The sequence below is a fragment of the Eptatretus burgeri genome, chromosome 5 (genome assembly GCF_056783735.1).
Source record: "Eptatretus burgeri isolate ZD-2024b chromosome 5, Ebu_testis_v1, whole genome shotgun sequence".
NCBI lineage: Eukaryota > Metazoa > Chordata > Myxini > Myxiniformes > Myxinidae > Eptatretus > Eptatretus burgeri.
This window is the reverse complement of record NC_140965.1, coordinates 30,006,556-30,026,264: the sequence shown is the minus strand read 5'-3', so window position 1 is coordinate 30,026,264 and position 19,709 is coordinate 30,006,556. Positions and strand designations below refer to the sequence as shown.

Genomic DNA, 19,709 nt, shown 5'->3' with positions numbered 1-19,709 from the left:
CTTCTGCAATTCCCATAAATGTCTCTCCATACTTCTTCCACTCTTCCTCAAAACCTTCTGCATCTTCAATAAGTTGCTCATCCCCTCAACCTCTTCTTGTACTCTATGAGGACGTTTCCCCTACACTTCCCCCACTTAATAATCTTCTGACCCCTGCTCTTAACCTCCCTTCTTTTCTTCATCCATACCACAAACACCACAACCTAGTGCTCGGTAGTAACATGCTCTCCCGCCACTGCCTTACAATCCTGAACCCACTCGCTCACTTAACCCATCCTTAACCCACTTAACTTAACTCATCCTTAACTTATCCCTCACCTCACTTAACTCATCCTTAACCTCACTTGTCCACACTCGCTCACTGACAATACTCTATCCTCTAAATGCTGAGTGTCAAGCTAGGAAGTAGCATGAACCATATTTACTCTTTGGTATGACTCAACCAGGGACAGAATCAAACCGCTGACCAACCACACTCAAAGCAGACACTCCAACCACCATTCCACTGAGGCAGGAATAGGCAGAAAATCAGGATGTGAAATTTGGTAAGGAAGAAACAGGCCAAGGGAGCATAATATGTGGGGACAAATGAACTCTCATTGTCACATATAACAATGGACATCAAGTCGATATAGAACTTGTGTGCAGAACGGAAAGGCTGAAAAATCGGACAAATGGGGAAAAGAGTGCAAGTTGACTGGAGAGGAGACTCGGTGAGGACAGAAAAGATCAGGAATAGACTGACCGCTTTAAGGCATTGGAGGAAATGACATGACTGCACAGGTCTCGGCAGGTAATTCCATGGTTCAGACAAAACAGGGGTGGGGTGGGAAAGATGGCGGGAGTGTGGGGTAGGGGATAAAGGAACAAAGCATCGCTTCCATTCCATAATTTATGTAAAATCACGTTGAAGTAAAAATGCATCCCACAATTTGGTGTAATTTTCCCAGATATGGTAATAATCATGATGCACAACATCTTTTTCATGTTAATCAAAGCAAATGTTTGTTTATCCCAGAAAAAAAAAAAACAGGTGGCATTTCAATAGATGTGCTCTGTCCATTGTTCTGGTCCTGTTCCACATAAGACTTGCTGCCTGCCGCGGTTGTGACATTTCCCACATTTCTGTGCAATCTCACACCGTACCACCAGGTCAAAGGAACACACCAGTTGCGGGCTGCCAATAACCCTTTGCACTAACTCGTGTGTGGCTGTCTCCGTGAGGTTTTCATCCTTGCAACTCATATTCATTTCATTACTTCATTCATCATTGCACTCTTTTATCACAAGTGTGTGACCTGCACTTCTGTTTTTTCCTCCCGTGTGTGTCATCCCCATGCCTAACTCTGTGTTGCTGCCTCCCATAAGTGAGGAGCACAGATCAGAGGGAATGGAGGAAACAAGGTATTCACACCCATTGAAGCTGCATTTTGTTTTATTTCTCATTGAAGCTTTCCATGACCAGCATTGGACTGTGCACAACATCCCTGGAACTGAGGATCTATTTGGTCAGTGGTTGCAGGGGCAGCAGCTGAGCATAATGTGGACACAAGCTTTCACTTGAGCCTGTTTATTTTTATTATTCTTGTCTGTGCCAATTTCTGCACGTCTTTCTGATGGAAACTTCGCCAAAATTTGCCAAAAAAAAAGTGTTTGATGTGCACGGTCCTCATAATGGATTACCCTTGCTGAGTGCACGCATAATATGACTTATTTTTTTGTTGATCTTGCCTCGATCGACAGGCAATATTTTGCTACGTGTGAATTGCATAAGACTTTCCGAGTTTTATTTTGATTTTTTTTTTTTTGTGCCAGTCTCCTACAATGCAATTTCCAAGATATTTGCAACTTTTTCCTTATTCCTCAGAGTTCAGACACATCATCAGCCTGCAGCCAATAAACCTGCTCCATCTGGCGCAGCAACCACTCACACCGCTGCCTATTCGGCTAATCAGCAAGTATCTGGCAGGTGTGGTCAACTACCCTGAAATATAGAGCAGCTGTAACTTGCTGATCATAGTGCTTCATGGTTGTGAATCTTAACACAATGAGAGAAAATAAGCTTAACCCAGATTTAAATACAGCAAAGATGTTCTCATGTAGGGTGGGAGAGCGTGGTTGTTTTTAAAACTTTGTTTAAATTTTTTTTTCACACGTTAATGGTAACAGTACCAGCAGAAGACAATGCCAGTTTGGCATGTGTGGCACATAAGTTTGATGGAAGATGGCTGGTGTGTTAGTTTGACCATTCCAGTGGGTTGGCTGTCTGTCTGCTTGAGTTTGCCTTTGGAAACAATGCACACTACCTACACTGGAGCAAGCTATCCTTTGGAGCTGGCTATCGTGTCTGTTCACATTTGCTTTTGGAAATTGTTCCTCCTGTGGTGGGTTGCCCAGGATAACTTGGATAAGTGTCTGTTCGATTTCCAGCCTGACAATAAACCGTCACCATAGTGCTTCATGGGTAGCTGGGGGTGAAGACATTCGACATTAATCCGGCTGTCCTGTCAGTAACATTCAGTTTCAAACGTCAAAGGTATGCCTTTACTCTACAGCACTGAACCTCGGGCACTGAACTCCGGGCACTGAATACCAGACATTGCATCGACAGCATAAATGTACCTCGGTAATGATGCAACCTGCATACCAAACTCAACGTTGAATCTCAGTCAAATATCCATTTTTCTAGATGGCGAGATCCCAATTTTAAGAGGAAGCCAAACACTCAGACCACCTCGACACTAATCTATGCCCTGATGCACTACAACATAGACATGATGTCTTTTTCTGATTCATTATTTATAAAGTAAGTAATTTTGTGATTAAAAGTCAAAATATTTTTCTTCTTCACTCTCAGCTGTGAGGTCTCACCCCAGAAGTCGAACAGCATATTCATATTGTCTACGGGTTGCATCGCGGTACGGTTTAACTGAAATGGCGAATAATTTTGGATTTTTCACAGATATGCCGAGTCCATGTGTCCTTGGTGGTTGGAGTAATACAAACCGAGATGGTTTCATGGTACACCAATGGCCGAAAGACACGAATTTGCCAGAAATTGGACGAAGTTTGTCCAAAATACCCACATGTGGATCGGGCCGACAAAATGTTCGCTTTTCTGCGTGGAACATGTTACGGAGCACTGTTATGAAACAACAGAGATGGCTAGATCTTGTGGTTATCCGCCATGATTGAGAGAGGATGTCACCCTCAGAATTAAGCATGAGAAACAACTGTCGCTCGAAACTGTAAGATCATCTCGACCCAGCTACCAGCACATGTACCTTCTCTTCCTGTTGCTGTTGCCCAGCAGTTACCACAAGAGCACCTGATTGTAATTATCTATTATCAACACAAATTTCTGCAAATCAAATGAACCACCATCTATTTATCGTGGAGAGAAAGTATGCATGTATCATCTACTCTTTCGAGAGGATTTTACCGAGGAAGCTAAAACTTTCAGGGCTCCCCCTCCACCATCACCCCCCTCCCACAAGCATCTCCACAATATCCACCACAACTCCACAGCCCACTACCCCTAGCACCACTCCCCCTCCACTGGGGCGGGACATCAACACGGCACGGACACGACACGGGATGGACATGACCACAAATAAAAGTGATGTCCCGGGAAAGTACGAAACGGGACAATACCATAACATACAGGACATCTGGTCAGCCTGCGATGGTGGGACAAAGCATTCGTCGCCCATTTGGTCGGTAGTGTCCGAGTATGCCTGGGTGGTGTCGGCTGTAACACGATGACGGGCATTTCTGCTGGAGCAATGTAACTGATTTATCAATTAATACAAAATCCCTTATCAAGTGTCAATTTATTGGAAAAAACAAAACCTACCAATCTGTAGTGAACATGCGACCGGCATTTTCATCCTCACGACCACCTCCATTGTCACCATCTTCCTCTGAATCGCTCACACAAGGCTCAAAACAATTCGGCTCAACAATTCCCCTGAAAGCGTTTAGATCACTGATTTTTGTCTCGCGTCGTTTCTTCAAAGTCCCACTGATCAGTTTCAACATACTGAGAACCTTCAGAGTTGCTGATGATGGTGGAATCAATATCTGAATGTGAGCTCGAAATACGTACACTTTTGCTCCATGAAAGCCACCATTTGGATCAAGGTGGGTTCTGATTGTGACGTCACTGGCAAAATCGAAAATCGACACTAAAAAGGGCTTTTTTCGGCACTTTGTGATTGGCAAAAATATTTCCAATTTTTTTTTCCTCCGAGAAATTAAGCCGAGATGAATGATTTTCAATGGTTTTCAGAAGAAAAAAAAATTGCGTTTGGGTTCTCCTTTAAGGACGGTTAGCAAAAGTTCACAATTACATCCCTGCACTTTATGTTAATTCCTGGAAGAACTTCAATTTTCTACCTCATCCTCATTGGTTTCGTTATACCTTTGTGACGTACGAGTCCCAAGTTTATGGTCATTTAGAGGTTTGAATCACCGTCTCATACACCCTCTAGTGGTAAGGAGGATTATTTTCCCTTCGTTGCTTTCAAACTGGAAAATTATCAAGGAAAACTTGAAATAAGGACAATTAAGTACGATGCGTCAAAACAATTCCTCACTGTGTTTAGGTTGGTGATACAAAAATCTGGTTTTTGAAAAAGTTTTGCGAAACCTGTTACAATGAGCTGTTGCTTCTGCTGCCGCTGCTGTTGCTAATATGCAATTGTACAACCAATGAAGAGGTCATGTATTTATTTATTTTTTTGATACCTTTGTCTGTCTGTGTTTGTCTGCCTGTTTGTTCATCTGTCGCACTCTCCCCTCCTAAACAGTTGCGCAGAAATTCACCAAACTTGGTACAGGTAGTTATGATCACCACATGGCAAGAAGGTGCGAGAGCAGTATCATTTTTGGCCCTACCCCCTGGGGTCCTGGAGCAGGGTCAAAAGGCCAAGTACCAAAAAATGCAATTACGGGCAAATTTTAAAACTTTTTTTTTTCCATGAAACTTTGTATATGCAATCAACATTGCGGGACACATGATCTTGCAACAGTTTTTTGGATTTGACCTCCGGGCACATGCTCCAGGGAGTGGGGACTTAGGGTGACGGTGGTCAAAACGGAAATTTTTTTTAAACTCAAAGTTTGATATTGAGTCATTCCTGGTGGAACTTTGAAACCTTTCCATTTGGTGGGAAGCGTGGGGATTTTCCATGGTGTGCTATCGACTTCGCTCTAGTTTATTTTGACGATTATTATGTGTTACTTTGAACCTGATGGGATGAAGTACATCCATAATTTAGTATTTCAGAACGTTTGTTTGAGTATTTTTTCATGGTGTGGCTCTTTGTTATTTGATTCAAATCTTAAGTTTGTGTTTTACACTTGCTATCTATTCACCTGCACAATCTACATTGTAACTTGTATAGTAGATGTATTTGATAACCTCTCTTTTTATGCATATACCCCAGTTATTCTTTGCAGTCATCTGCAACATCTTCATTCACCCATTCTGCGGCATCACAAAGCCACGCAAGGTAAGAGACACAAATGAGAGTTTCATTGTTGGGAAAATAACATAAAAAACCTGTGATTTTAAATTTAATTATGAATATACCACTATATCTTTTTTGAGTGCACTAAACGTTTCTCTTTTGAGTGTACCATGTATTTTGGGCTGCCGGGATCGCCGATAGGTGCACATACTTTCCTCGAAGCGGTCCAGCCTGGGTTTGAATCTTGACCAAGCTGTAGACTGTCACCTTGGTGTTTCACAGGCAGTTTGATTCGGTTTGAGGGTTGTGGAGTCGCGGCTGAAACCCAAACCCCGTCCAGGTTTCCCGTGATGACTCCATCTTCGCTTTTTGCTTCTTTGGGTTCCTTCTGACGACTCCAATGCAGTATTTGGTCTTCCTTTTGATCACCAATGTCTCTGCCGTCCCTCGGATGGACGTTAAATTGGGAGCCCTGTTTACCAGCATTAGTTGGTTGACGTAAAAGATCCCACGCTGTCCTTCGTGAAGAGTAGGTGAGTTTTTGCTGACACCCTGAATAAATAACGAATTCCTGCATCGCTGGAAAGGCAAAGGCAAAACCACAGGTTGCGGGTTCTGTGTAATCCCAGTCGTGGGCCTGCTTTCGCAGCACTGACCCCGGGCATTGAATACCAGACACTGAACCTTCCTCCGGGCAGAGCACCAGGAAGAAGAAAGTTGTGTCATACCTGTAAAAATGTGCTTGTCGTGCTTACTTTTAACCAGCAGAGGGAAGTGATATGCTTTGTTTGTGTGATGCTCTCCATACCTCATTTTTGAACGCTGCACTGTGATTTCTCATTTAACATCAATTGTGTTATATCACCGATACTAAACGACAACCTATAAATCTGGCCAGCCTTGGGAGATGAACCAGCAGTAAGAGATTGTTTCCAGATGCTCTGGCAAAGAATGTTGAACAGCTGTTTCCATCTCAAAGTTTTTTTTTTTGTGTCTTTTTCTTTTTTATGCAGGGAAAACGTGTCCACAGCTGCAGCAATGAAATAATACCATAGCACTGTTACTACTCGAGGATAGGTTGGCAAAGCATATTACATGCCTTTATGCCGTACCCAAAGTTCAGCCATCTTTGTTTCATAAAACAGGGCATTTTGAGACAACTTCACCCCCAAATACTTTTCTCCTTATTCAAAGGACACGTAGCTTTGAAAGGTCAGAGCGATGGATTCTTGAGTTCCTTGGGATACATTTGCATGCACTGACCTTATGGGTACCTGGAATGTTTCTGAAATCTTTGTGTGGATTTTGATGTTGTTTTAAAACATAAAAGGGGTCTTCGAGATAGATTCCTCAAGCGGCCTTCTGTAATTTTTAAAAAAAAAATCCCTGAAAAGGACATCAGCAGAGGCACAAATACTTTTGAGTGATATTCAAGTATGCCTTGTACGAAAACAGGTGCAGAAACTTATTCCATTATTTTACTTCTCTTCTCAGCCATCATGAAATGCATGTTGCGGCTCCCCAAGCTCCGGTGCAGCCTCACATGACAGCAATGACCAAACCAAGCGTGGTCACCACCGCAACTATTCGGCCTAGTGTGCCTCCCTCTGGTATGCTCATCCACCTGATTCGAGCTGAAAGAACCGTATAATTTCACACGAAAGGAACAGGCCGAGACACTCAGCGTTGTCATGGGAGATCCAATTTGAGGGTCTTGCTCTATTTTGTAGAATCACTGTATTACGGTCTTATCTCATGCCACACAGTATTGTAAATGATAGGTTTTTGTGCCAGTTGATTGTCTATATTGATATTTCCCCCTTTTTGATCCTTGTGCATACTTCATCACCCTACCTCATGAGAGTTTTCCGTGCATAACCACCTTGGCACTATATGGTGAGCCTTTAATGGGATATTGAATCTTATAAGACCAGGTGAGTATCTAGCTGATACATCATATATGCATTTCTGGGTCTTCCTTCCCAAACGAATAGTTTACATACTCTCCCCATAGCAAGCGACTGTGATATAAACTTGAAGATCCCAAGTTTCATTTCACAAGATTAAGGCTCTGGGCCAGTCCTGTGGTTATATGATAATTACCTTGTAGCATTGACTCTTTTGAGCTTTATTACCTGTAGCTGTGCTTCCAATAATTATGCATTTCATCCAATATATACAATAACCACTTTCGGGCATCAGGGCACACAAGGCAGGTCAGGAACAATTTCATAGTTGAGAATGCTACACAGGTCGGAACTTGGTCAGAGGATGCTGGCAAAGCAACCGCTTGGTAAAGAATACACCGAGTGGTTTTGCCATTAGTACTCGACCAGTTCCGGATTCGATCCTGTAATTTCCGGATTATATTACAGAGGCCGAGTCAGTTGAGGAAACCTGGAATCCTATCTAAATAAAGATTGTATCAGATCAGAATTATGCTCTTTCTCCAACTCGTAACTTTGTCTTTAAAAATACCCTTTTTCTGTGTTTTTGACCTAGGGAAATTGGGAAGCACTGTTCAGGTTACGATTCCTAAACCTGGGCCGACCTGCCCCGCACCAGCATCGACTGCCACTGCCAACCGTCCACCGTGGGTGACGGACACCAACTTTGCTCAGAAATATGCTGTGGACCAGTCCACTACCACACTTACGAAACACATCTCTCCATCTCATGGTCCAACTCATCTTGCCTCTCCAGCTCATCCTCCAGCACATGCTCCAGTGCAATCTCCATCCCATCTTACATCACACATGACAACCCATGCCCCAATCCATCCTCCGTCTCAGCCTCCAACTCGTGCTACAGCTCCCTCGCCTTCAATGGGCTATTCCTGTCCTTCAGGCTCGGTTCCCTCCCAAGCTCAGGGCCAAATGCTACCTCCAAGTGCATCTCCAAGCCGCAGCAAAGTGCAGTGGGCTCAACATTTTCAGGCTGGGAGTCGCACACCCATGTGCGGCAGTTGCAACCAGATCATAAGGTCAGGTTGCTTCAATCATTGACGTTGTTCTTTTTTTCTATTTGTTTTCTTTGCTTTATTATTTACTGGCGGGTACTCCCGGCGTGCCCTTCTCGGGCCACTTTTGGTGGACAATATGCTGCGAGAAAAAATAATCCAAATAATCATAATACCTATGAGAAATCCGAAAGACAATTCAAAAATAAAAAAATTGTTGAATTTTTTTTTTGTTTTTGAAAAATATTTCATGAAGAACCTAAGTAGGCGACACCCTTATTATACCCTGAAAATTTGGTGTTGATTCGCCCAAGAGTCTCTGAGTAATCAGACAAACTGACAACCATACATACAGACACCGCTGTGTTTTATATCTTCGAAGATTACACCGATTTCTTCAAGGTTAATGAAAAGTAACTGGTCAGTCCATTAAAGTGCTCTCCAGAAAGTTATAGCCGAGGTATAGATGATAGAATGCACTTTACTCATAATTAATCAAATAAAATATTTATCTTAATGCTCCATCAACCAACTTGAAATTCCCTGAGATTTCTGGAGTGATACTAAAATTTCTGAACAGGAACAGTTTTAATTATAATATCAATTCCCAAACAAGAAATTTCAAGACTTGAGGCCATTAAGCCCATCAAGCCTGCACAATAGTTTCCAACCTATGATTGGTTGCCAACCTCGCTCTGCTCTATCCTTTATAAATGCCATCATCAAGCTGTGCATCAAAACAAACTTTTTTTTAGTCTTTGGTGTGACTTGGCTGGGGTCTGGTTCGAACTGCGGACCTCCCAAACTCAGAACGGATGCTCAGATGAGTCCTAACCATTATGGCAATGAGCAAACTCACAGAAGCAAATGAACAACAACAACAACAACAACAACAACAACAACAACAACAACAACAACAACAACAACAACAACAACAAAAGAAAAGCTCCAAGCAGACATTGAATTATTAGAAAGATTAAAATAATTCATGTGGAATATTTATTCAACTATAGAGCGAGAAAATAAAACGTGGTCCTATTATATTGATTTGTAATTGGTCACTGGCTTTAACACCCATACAATTTTTTTTTTATTACAGACCCGAGGCATCAAAAAGCTACAAGTATTGAACAAACAGTTTGAAATAGAGCACCGCGTCACCATTAGAGCATTTAAATTGCATCAGATGTGGCAATAAATGTGAATTGTTTCTCCCAGCTTGCCGGCTTGATTACAGAAGACGCCATTTGCATTTTTCCCCTCTCCATCCCTATTCCGTTTCAAATTCTGTGCGGTAATTCCATGTGTTCTGATCCCATCCAGTCCGAGTTTTCACATCAGTTCTTTTCCATCCTGGTGACAGCACTCGCAGTAATGGCTGATCCAAAGTGTTCCTCTATCTGTATTGTGGTTGTTGTTGATTAGCCAGGGTCAGTTCTGCTCAAATAGGCCCCCGCGGTACGGAGTTATCCCATCGATCCCCCGAGAGCGACTCAGACCACACATTCTTTCATAATGTGGTTTATTGTGTGGAGGGTGGCCTGGCAGAGGTTGCAAGTGTCGTCAGGTCTATGTCTGTGCTGTGAAGCTGAGGGTGGTGTCCACAGTGGAGGCATGAAAGGTGAACATGATCAGACCTGGGGAGTAATTTCTCTCTGTCGTCGATGGGTGCGGGTTTAGTGGCCAGGATACTGTTTGGGCAAAAGTTATTGATTACGTTTATGGTGATGTAGGTATGGATGAGTTTTTTGAAATTGTCGTTGATCGGTGGGGGATGTCATTATTGTGTCTTTATGGTGCAGTCTTAATGTGTCTAAGGTTCTGTGGGTGGTTGGACATGGAGTGGCATGGGTGACGAGGGTTGGCACTTGCAACTACAAGGAACTGCATACCTCTCATGTCAAAATGGTCTTTGTGATTTTTTAACGTTTGTGCCTCTGTGGAGGAGCTCGATGGGTGCTGTTAATGTGCAACCTGTGAACATGTGAAGAGCTTTGTTTTGAATGGTCTGTAAGCAATTGAGATGTGTGTTTGATAGGCTGGAGGCCCAGGACCAAGGTGGGACTGACGAGGTCGAAATGTGCCAGCATGGGTGCCGTGGTGAGCTGGCGCTTCAGCTGGCGCACAGTCTCTTGGCAGTCCGTGGTCCAGACACAGGGAGCTTCTTTCTTCAGCAGCTGACACAGGGGCTATATCATGGCTGAGTACTGTGGCAAGAAGCAGAGATAGTATTCTGTCATACCCAGAAAGGAGGTGAGCTGTGCAGCTGACGTAGGCTCCAGAATACGGTGGATCGTGTTCAAGTTTGATTGCTGTGGAGAGATGCCATGGGCTGAGAGACAACCCCACAAACTAAATCTCTGGCATGACAAAGAGGTACTTCTTCTCATTGGGTATGAGGTTGTACTGGGCCAGCTTGCGGAACACCTGGCAGAAGCACTCGTCATGGATGGAGGTGTTGAGGCCGTGCACCAAAATGTCGTCCATGTAAATGGACACTCCTGGGACGCCGATGAAGACGGACGACATGATCTTCAGGAAACAGCTGGGTGCCAAGCTCAGATCGAAAGGCATTTGGGGGTAGCGAAAAACGCCAGCGTGTGTGACGAAAGCAGTGAGGTTCCTGGTGCGAGGTTGGAGGGGAACCAGGAGGTAGCCTTGTTGCAAGTCCAGTCTACTGAAGACCGTGGAGCCATGGAAATGGGTGGTGAGCTCCTCCGTTGTTGGAAGTGGATATTTATCCGGGATGATGGCTGTATTCATGGCTGTGTTCATGGCACGCAGATCCATGCAAATGCGGAGCCCCCCAACTTCTTTTTTGCTATTACCATGTTGGAGATCCAGGGTGAGGCATTGATGAGCTCAATAATCCCAGAATACAGTATGGCTATCAGCTTGGCCGTCACTTCATCTCGTGGGTGAGGGGAATACGGCGCAGTGGCTAGATCACTGGGGTCACCATGGGGTCCACCTTGGGCTGGTGAATGAAGGAGGAGAGGCAGCCCAGGCTATCAAACAGCACCGACTATTGTCGCTGTTGGGGGAAAGCAACCTGTATGATCTTTGTGCCGCAGTTGTCGGTCAAAGAGAAACCGAGCCACATGAAGAGGTCGAGTCCCAGGAGGTTGGCCCCCTTGCGCGTGATGTTGAACGATAATTCGACAGAGACCTGGTACCGTAACACACCGGCAGCTGCAAGGAACCAAGGACTTCAATTATGGCCTGTCCATAACCACTCAGAACAGTGGAGGGCGCTGCAGAGGTAGGTTCAAAAAGAACCGCTTGTGGGTGTCTAAATTGAGCAGAGACACCTCAGCTCCACTGTCCAGGAGCAAGGACAGGCAGACATCCCTGAGGTACACAGCACATGTCTTAAAGCCAATAGGGTCGGAAAGCACAGTGTGGACTGTAGCCGGCGGTGGATGTGGCTGCTGGGCAGGAGTTCCTGCTGGGGCTGAGCAACACCACCTGGGAAAGTGGTTTGGCTTATTGCAGTTTTTGCAGGTCTGTCCCCCATGCTGGGCAGTCAGGGACTCTGGCCCCATGTCTGGTGGATCCACAGTTTCCACAGCGCTGCTTAAAATGAGCAGGCCGTTACTGCGCTTGCTGAACAGGGAAGCAAGAGTCAGTGTCCTGTTGCGGTGAGGCAGGCTGTTTTTTTTCTGCACTGCAGGTTCAGTAACTGCAGTAGGTGTTGTGGAAAATAACTCACTTTCCACAAGTTGGATCAGCATACCAAAGGAGAATCTTTAATTTCGTACATACGGAGGAAGAACATTGAATGCTTCACCGAAACATTCGAATGGACTTCACTAAAACAGAAGCCCGAAGCAATTCTTCTTATACACAACTTGACATTACAAAGAATGGGAGGGAGACATTTGGCAACTCAACTACAGGGTTAGCTGATAAGCATGAGATAAAAGAACTCAAACTGCAATACGTGTCCACTGGGTGAAAGGGAGAATGACATAATCATGGCAAAAGTTCCAGTGTTATCAACCAGGTCACCCTGTTTCATAGTAAGACATTCCTTTTATCAATATGTGGGTCAAATGACTTGGGTAAAGGGAAACATGACTGACAGCCAATTTGACTATAGCATAAAAATTAAACTTATAAAGCACCAGCAACAGTTATAATTGAGAGTACATTAATATAATTATTCTCTTCCACATCAGCGATGGAGCTTCAGCGATTTTAGCAGCACATGTTGCAGCAGACTCCACTAGACATGCCAATTGAATGGCTTTAGAAAGAGATAAATCATCGGATTCAAGCACCAGTCTCTCACGCATTTGTACACTGGATGTTTTTTTTTTTTTTTTTCGGAAAGTAAATCCCGAATCATTTCGTCATGAAGCAATCCAAATTTACATGACAGTGCCAATTCCGGTAATGCAGCCGTAAACTGTAAAATGGATTCCCCTGGTTGCTGGCTTCGCTGTCGGAAAGTGAACCGCCTGAGAACACTCTGGGTGGTGGTGAAATGTGCTTTGAGAGCAGCGACAGCCTCATTGTATGTGTCTGCCAGTCCTAATGTGGAGACAACGCGCTGTCCCTCTGTCCCGAGGCATTGTAATAGCAGAGCGCGTTTACGGACGTCACTCACATCCTCCAGGCCAAGGGTGAGCAGATGTGTCTGGAAGGATAAGATCCAGTGGTTCCAGGGGAATGGTGGCTCACTTGGCAGAGCCAGAAATACACACACACAGATCTGTATTTTTTTTGTGGTGCATGTGGTGTTGTGCATAGACTGAACACTAGAGGGAGCGATGAGGAGAGGAGTTCCGGGTGAGAGATCAGGGGGGTGTGCCGTGCAAAGGATTGGTACGGAACGTGCGTTCCAATGTTCGGTTGAACAAAACCGTTGGAGAATATTGAATTCCTCATTCTTGGAATATTTAACAATACAACAAATTGGCGACGAAGATGGGATTGAACTTGAATCCACCGACACCCTTTCTGCAAAACCCCGGGTGAGCCTTCAATGCCTTTTGCTGCCTGGACTCGCGTCTTTGAAAACGACGTCCTGGTGATACAGGAGAATGCACTTGCCGATGCCCGAAAGCATGCGTCTTTGATACATTGCTTCGGCACAGAAGGTCAGAGAGTCTTTTATGCATTAATGGTAGCTGATAAGAGCTATGAGACTGCACTTACAGCCTTGAGGAACTTTTTTGTCCCAAGAGTTAATGTTGTGGCGGAACGACAAAAATTTCATCAACGTGGTCAGACAAATGGCGGGTCTACAGAACAATATATTGCTTCATTAAGGGAGATTGTCATCACAAGCAAGTTTGGAGAACTGGCAGAAAAAATGATCCGGGACCAGCTTGTCGAGAAAGCAAACTCACCTTGCAATAGAGAACGTTTATTGCTTGAAATAGCTCTGACGTTCCAGAAAGCTATAACCATGGCGAGACAGATTGAGTCGGCAATGGCGGAGGCTCAGATCATAGGCCAAGGCACTGCTCGCGACATACAGGCCAGACACCCTGTTCATACACAGGATTCGCACAGCAGCAAGAGACCCTTGAGGCTCGCTGTGAGAGGGACTTCAGATGAGCGACCTCATCCAGCTCAAGGGAAAACGTGTTATAGACGTGGATCTGTAAATCACACAGCCAACTCCTGTGGACGTCCAGCAAAGGACGCCCGGTGCAAGAGCTGCAAAAAGAGAGGACACTTTGCTAAAGTATGCCGGGGCTCCAAACAGGTTCACGAAGTGAGCGTCCCTGACGTGAATGTGTTGAGTGTCGACAATAGGGCTCGAGGTGCTGATAAGATAATGTGCACTGTTCAAGTTCCTGCTGCCGGCGGAGAGCCGATGGACATTGATCAAATGCTAGATACAGGCTCGGCAGTATCAATACTTCTCGGATCCATCTACCTGCAATGTTTCAATTATGTGTCACTGACTGAACGAAAACTACACCTGGTTAGCAACCTGAGAAATCCAATACCTGTGCGTGGTTGCCTGCATGCCGATGTGACTTTCGAGGATTACTGTGCGCCGCTGAATTTTATATCGTGCGGAGCAGCACCGCCATTCTGGGCAGAGACCTGGTTGCTGCACTTGACATGCAACTACTGAATGGTCGCATCACTTCTCCCACCCAAAGCACTGCAAACCAAACCCCAGTCGCAAATGGTACAGGTGACAGCATGGATTGCACCCTGGGCTGTGCAAAGGGATTTATTCATCTCGTTAAAATGCGACCCAATGTGACTCCAGTCCAGCAAAATCTGCGCCGTTTACCTTTGTCTGTGAGAGATGCTGTTCCATAGGAACTGAAAAAGCTCATTAAACTGGATGTAATTGAGCCAATCGAATCATCAGAGTGGGTTTCACCAATTGTCGTGACAATGAAGGAAAACGGAGGGATTCGTCTGTGCGTGGATTTAAGAGAACCAAATAAAGCGGTCGTGATTGATGGATATCCTCTTCTGCATATGGAGGGAATGTTTGCGGAGCTGCGAGGTGGCACACTTTTCTCCACTGGATCTGCAAAGTGTGGACCACCAGGGATTACTGCATGAAAACAGCAGGAACCTCACTGCCTTCATTACACATGAGGGACCGTTTCACTCCAAACGAATCCCTTACGGTCTTGCTTCAGCACCAAGCTCTTTTCAGAGGATGATGTCTGCCATTTTAAAAAATCAACCCGGAGCTCGGTGTTACGTTGACGATGTAATCGTTTTTGGAGGTGCTCCCGAAGCACATGACTGACGCCTCAGAGCGGTGCTACAGTGCATCAATGCAGCTGGACTGAAACTGAACCTTTCAAAATACCACTTCAGCCAGACAGAGCTGTCATTTTTAGGACATGTAGTGTCCCACACAGGACTGAAACCTGACCTTGCTCATGTTGTTGCGGTGTCAGAAGCTCCCCCACCAAAAGACGTGCAGAGCTTCGCTCTTTTCTTAGGCTTGCGTCATGGTATGCAAAGTTCATCCCTAACTATGCATGGGTCATTGAACCCCTGAGATAATTATTGTGGGGACCATCCACCTTCTCCTGGTCAGTCACAGCACAGCAAAGTTTCAATTCGGTTAAAGAACTCATTGTCAGTAGTCCAGCTCTCACTCTCTTTGATCCAGAACTATACACCAGTGACAACTGACGCCTCCGATTATGGCTTTGGAGCGGTCCTGATGCCAATTCATGCTGACAAAACAGAGAAAACTATCGCATTTGCATCCCGAATGCTGACTGAATCGGAAAGAAAATATTCCACTGGGGAAAAGGAAGCACTTGGATGTGTGTGGGCAACAGAGAAGTGGAGGACTTATATCTGCGATGGATGTTTCACTTTACGCACTGACCACAGTCCTCTCACTACACTGCTTTCCACAAAAGGATTGGAAAGAGCTGGAATGCACGTGGCCAGATGGTCCGCACGGCTTCTGTCATATAATTATGACATTCAGTACAAGCCTGGCTCTGAAAATGTAACAGCTGATTGAAGTAGGTAGTGGAAGGCAGGACAAGCAGAGCTCAGTCTGGAGGATGATGTTGAGGTTGTCATGCTCACATCGACCCTCACTGCAGTGACAGCTGAACAATTCAAAACTGCCTGTATTTCCTGCCCCATCCAAACAAAGTTGCGTGAATTGCTTACAAAAAGCTGGCCGAGAATGTCAAAAGGCCTGTATCCTGATCTCCTTCCTTACTTCAGATTGCAAACTGAACTGTCACTACAAGAGGACTGCGTGATGAGAAGTACTCACCGCTTTCTTCTCCAGGAGGCATTACAGCTGCATTTCATCAAATTAGCGCATGATACGCACCAGGGCAGAGTGAGGACAAAGCAGCGGTTAAGAGATCTGTATTGGTGGCCAGGAATGGACGCGCACGTCGAATCCGCAATCAAGGCTTGCACCACTTGCCAGCAGCAAGACAAGACAGCTGTGACACAGGCATCATCACCACTACAGTCAGTTCCTTATCCCGATGCCACTTGGGAGAAATTGGCAATCGACATAGTGGGGCCCTTCGACTCTGAGCCACTGGATTGCCATTTCGCTATCATTCCCATTGATTACTTGAGCAATTGCCTTCACCTCCCAGGTCACTTCCACTACAGTGATCAAGTTATGCTCACCTGTCTTTAGCAGAGAAGGTAACCCAAAAGAGTTGATGTCTGACAATGGTTCACAATTCGAATCTCAGGAATTTGAAACCTTTCTGAAAGACAGAGACATTACCCACAGGAAGTCAGCAGTGTACCTGCCGCGAACGAATGGGGAAATTGAGCGATTCAATGGAAGCTTAAAGGAAAGCTTGCTCACTGTGAACATTGAGTGGAAAGACTGAAAAAAACATTTATAACGGACTTTCTTCAAAAATACCGAAAATTCGACATGCCACGACACTGCGATCACCTACTGAAATGCTTCATGGGAGAGAGATGCACACCAAGCTGCATATATCTGGTTTGCAGATGCCAAAGCCCAACACACCATCACACAAAAACACCGCACTCGAAGTACAAGAGAAGCAGGACAAGCAAAAGGCATACACCAACAAATGCCGTGGAGCAAAGGATGTGAACTTTGAATGTGGTTCCTTCATCTGAGTGAGGAAACCTGGCGTTCTCCGAAAGGGACAATCCAAGTATTCAGCGCCTCTCCAAGTTATGGAGCAAAGAGGATCTCACACGTACAAACTGTCCGATGGACGGATCTGGAATGCTTCTCATTTAGCATCTGCCTGTCAAAGGAATGCAAGAGATGATGCCCAGCTACCACTCCTTCCTGACATCACCGTAACCACCAGCGCAAGACACATCAGAATCTCTGCCGGTCGGACGGGATGCCAGAATTCGCAGACCTCCAGTCTGGACTCAAAATTATGTGATGAAGTCATGTGAAGTCCTTTTAGAATAAGAAAAGGAAGATAATTTAAACTGTTGCCATGTTTATTACTCCTTGTTTTTTGGTTAATCCACGCTGCGGCAATGATTACATTTCAACTTCTAGTTAATTGATATTACTGTTGTCCACTGAGATACGGTATGCCTGTGGTTAAAGAAAGGGGAACATGTGGTGTTTTGCATAGACTGGACGTTGGAAGGGGTGCTGAGGAGAGGAGTTCTGGGTGTGGTCGTATGGCAGCTTAACAGCTGCCGGGGTAGCTATCATTTCTTGAAGCGCGACTGTCGCTGATGCAGTGCCCCTCTACCAATACACACACTGGAACTGGTACTCATTTCGCCGACCTCAGAAGGATGACAGGCTGAGTCAACCCCCTGGTATATTCATTCGGCGGCCGACGGGGCTTGAACTCAGGACCCCAGGATCCCAAGCCACCACCACCCTAACCACTGAGCCAACACCAGGCAGTTCTGGGTGAGAAGTCAGGGGGTGTGCACTGCAAAGAATTGGTACAGAACGTGTGTTCCGATGTTCAGTTGAATAAAACTGTTGGAGAAGATTGGATTCCTCATTCTTCGAGTATTTTACAATTCAACAGTGTATCAGCGCTCAATGTCCGTCGGCACACAAAATTACCATGCTTCCCCCATTGTCTCAGGTCACTCACATGCTTTTTTTTTGCCCATTTATTTATATTTTCCTTTTTAGATGTTGTCCGACAATTTTGTGAACTTTTTCGTTGTTCGACCTGAGATGTCCATTGGCAAGCAAAATTTCAGCTTTCAACCTCAACTGGAAGGTACCGATCTTTCATATCAGTCAGTGAGTCAGTCAGTGGTGAGAAAAAGCCTTATTATATATTACGAGGAGATGTGCTTACACATTGTGTAAGCATATGGACCATGTTTCCCCATTATCTCGGGTCACTCACCTGCATTTAATTTTTCTTTTCTTTTTTCATTTATTTATATTTTCATTTATTATATAGATGCTTTCCGATGGTTCTGTGATTTTTCCTGGTGCATAAGCTTCGATGTCCCTTGGCACACAATTACCATGCTGCCCCATTCTCTTGGGTCACTCACCTGCATTTCTTTTTCATTTGTATTTTTTTTCATTTATTGATGTTTTCATTTATGGATATATATATATATATATATATATATATATATATATATATATATATATATATATATATATATATATAATGTCTTGGGTGAGTGTGAAGTTGGAAATTGAAGGGGTGATGATGAATGTCATCAGTGCATCTGCCCCGCATATGGGGTGTGAGATGGAGTATGAAGAAGATTTCTGGAGTGAGTTAGATGAAGTGGTGGAGAGTGTATCCAAGGATGAAAGAGTGGTTATTGGAGCAGATTTCAATGGGCATGTTGGGGAAGGGAATAAAGAGGATGAGGAGGTGATGTGTAGGTACGGTCTCAACGAGAGAAATGTGGAAGGGCAAATGGTGGAAGAGTTTGCAAAAAGAATAGAAATGGCAGTGGTAAATACGTATTTCAAGAAGAAGGAGGAACACAGGGTGACGGACAAGAGTGGAGGAAAGTGCACACAGGTGGATTACATATTAAGCAGGAGATGCAACCTGAAAGAGATTCGAGACTCTAAGGTGGTGGCAGGGGAGAGTGTAGCTCGACAGCATCGATTGGTGGTCTGTAGGATGATTTTGGAGGTGAGGTTGAGGAAGAGAGTGAGGGCTGAACCAAGGACCAGATGGTGGAAGTTGAAGGAGGAAGACTGTTGCGCCGAATTTAGGGAGGAGGTGAGACAGGTGTTGGATGGTGGTGAAGATGGGTGGGATGATTGGGCAACTACAGCACAAGTGGTGAGGGAGATAGCAAGGAAGGTACTTGGTGTGACATCTGGACAGAGGAAGGAAGATAAGGAGACTTCGTGGTGGAACGAGGAAGTACAGGAAAGTATAAGGAAGAAGGGGTTGGTGAAAAAGAAGTGGGATAGTCAGAGAGATGAAGAAAGTAGGCAGGAGTACAAGGAGTGGCGGCGAAAGGCAAAAAGAGAGGTGGCAATGGCTAAGAAAAAGGCACATGACGAGCTGTATGAGAAGTTGGATACTAAAGAAGGGGAAAAGGATTTAAACCGATTGGCAAGATGGAGGGACCGAGCTGGGAAGGATGTGCTGCAGGTTAGGGTGATAAAGGACTCAAATGGGAATGTGCTGATGAGCGAGGAGAGTGTGTTGAGAAGGTGGATGGAGTACTTTGAGGAGCTGATGAATGAAGAAAATGAGAGAGAAAAGGTTGGAAGAAGTGGAGATAGTGAATCAGGAAGTGGGGTGGATCAGTAAGGATGAAGTGAGGACTGCTATGAAGAGGATGAAGAGTGGAAAGGCAGTTGGCCCCGGTGGTATACCAGT

At 44.8% G+C, this 19,709-nt stretch overlaps 1 protein-coding gene across 1 annotated transcript in view; it reads left to right on the top strand.

Annotated features, from left to right (window-relative positions):
* The first annotated feature begins 1,368 nt into the window (after positions 1–1,368).
* The window catches only part of LOC147026142 (LIM domain-binding protein 3-like), a 30,833-nt gene continuing 12,492 nt past the window's right edge, over positions 1,369–19,709 (top strand). The window contains exons 1-5 of the mRNA XM_085881267.1: positions 1,369–1,404; positions 1,868–1,969; positions 5,451–5,516; positions 6,969–7,084; positions 7,977–8,457. Coding sequence (XP_085737393.1) covers positions 1,391–1,404; positions 1,868–1,969; positions 5,451–5,516; positions 6,969–7,084; positions 7,977–8,457 — 779 coding nt within the window. The 5' untranslated portion in view covers positions 1,369–1,390. The remainder of the gene's footprint in view (positions 1,405–1,867; positions 1,970–5,450; positions 5,517–6,968; positions 7,085–7,976; positions 8,458–19,709) is intronic.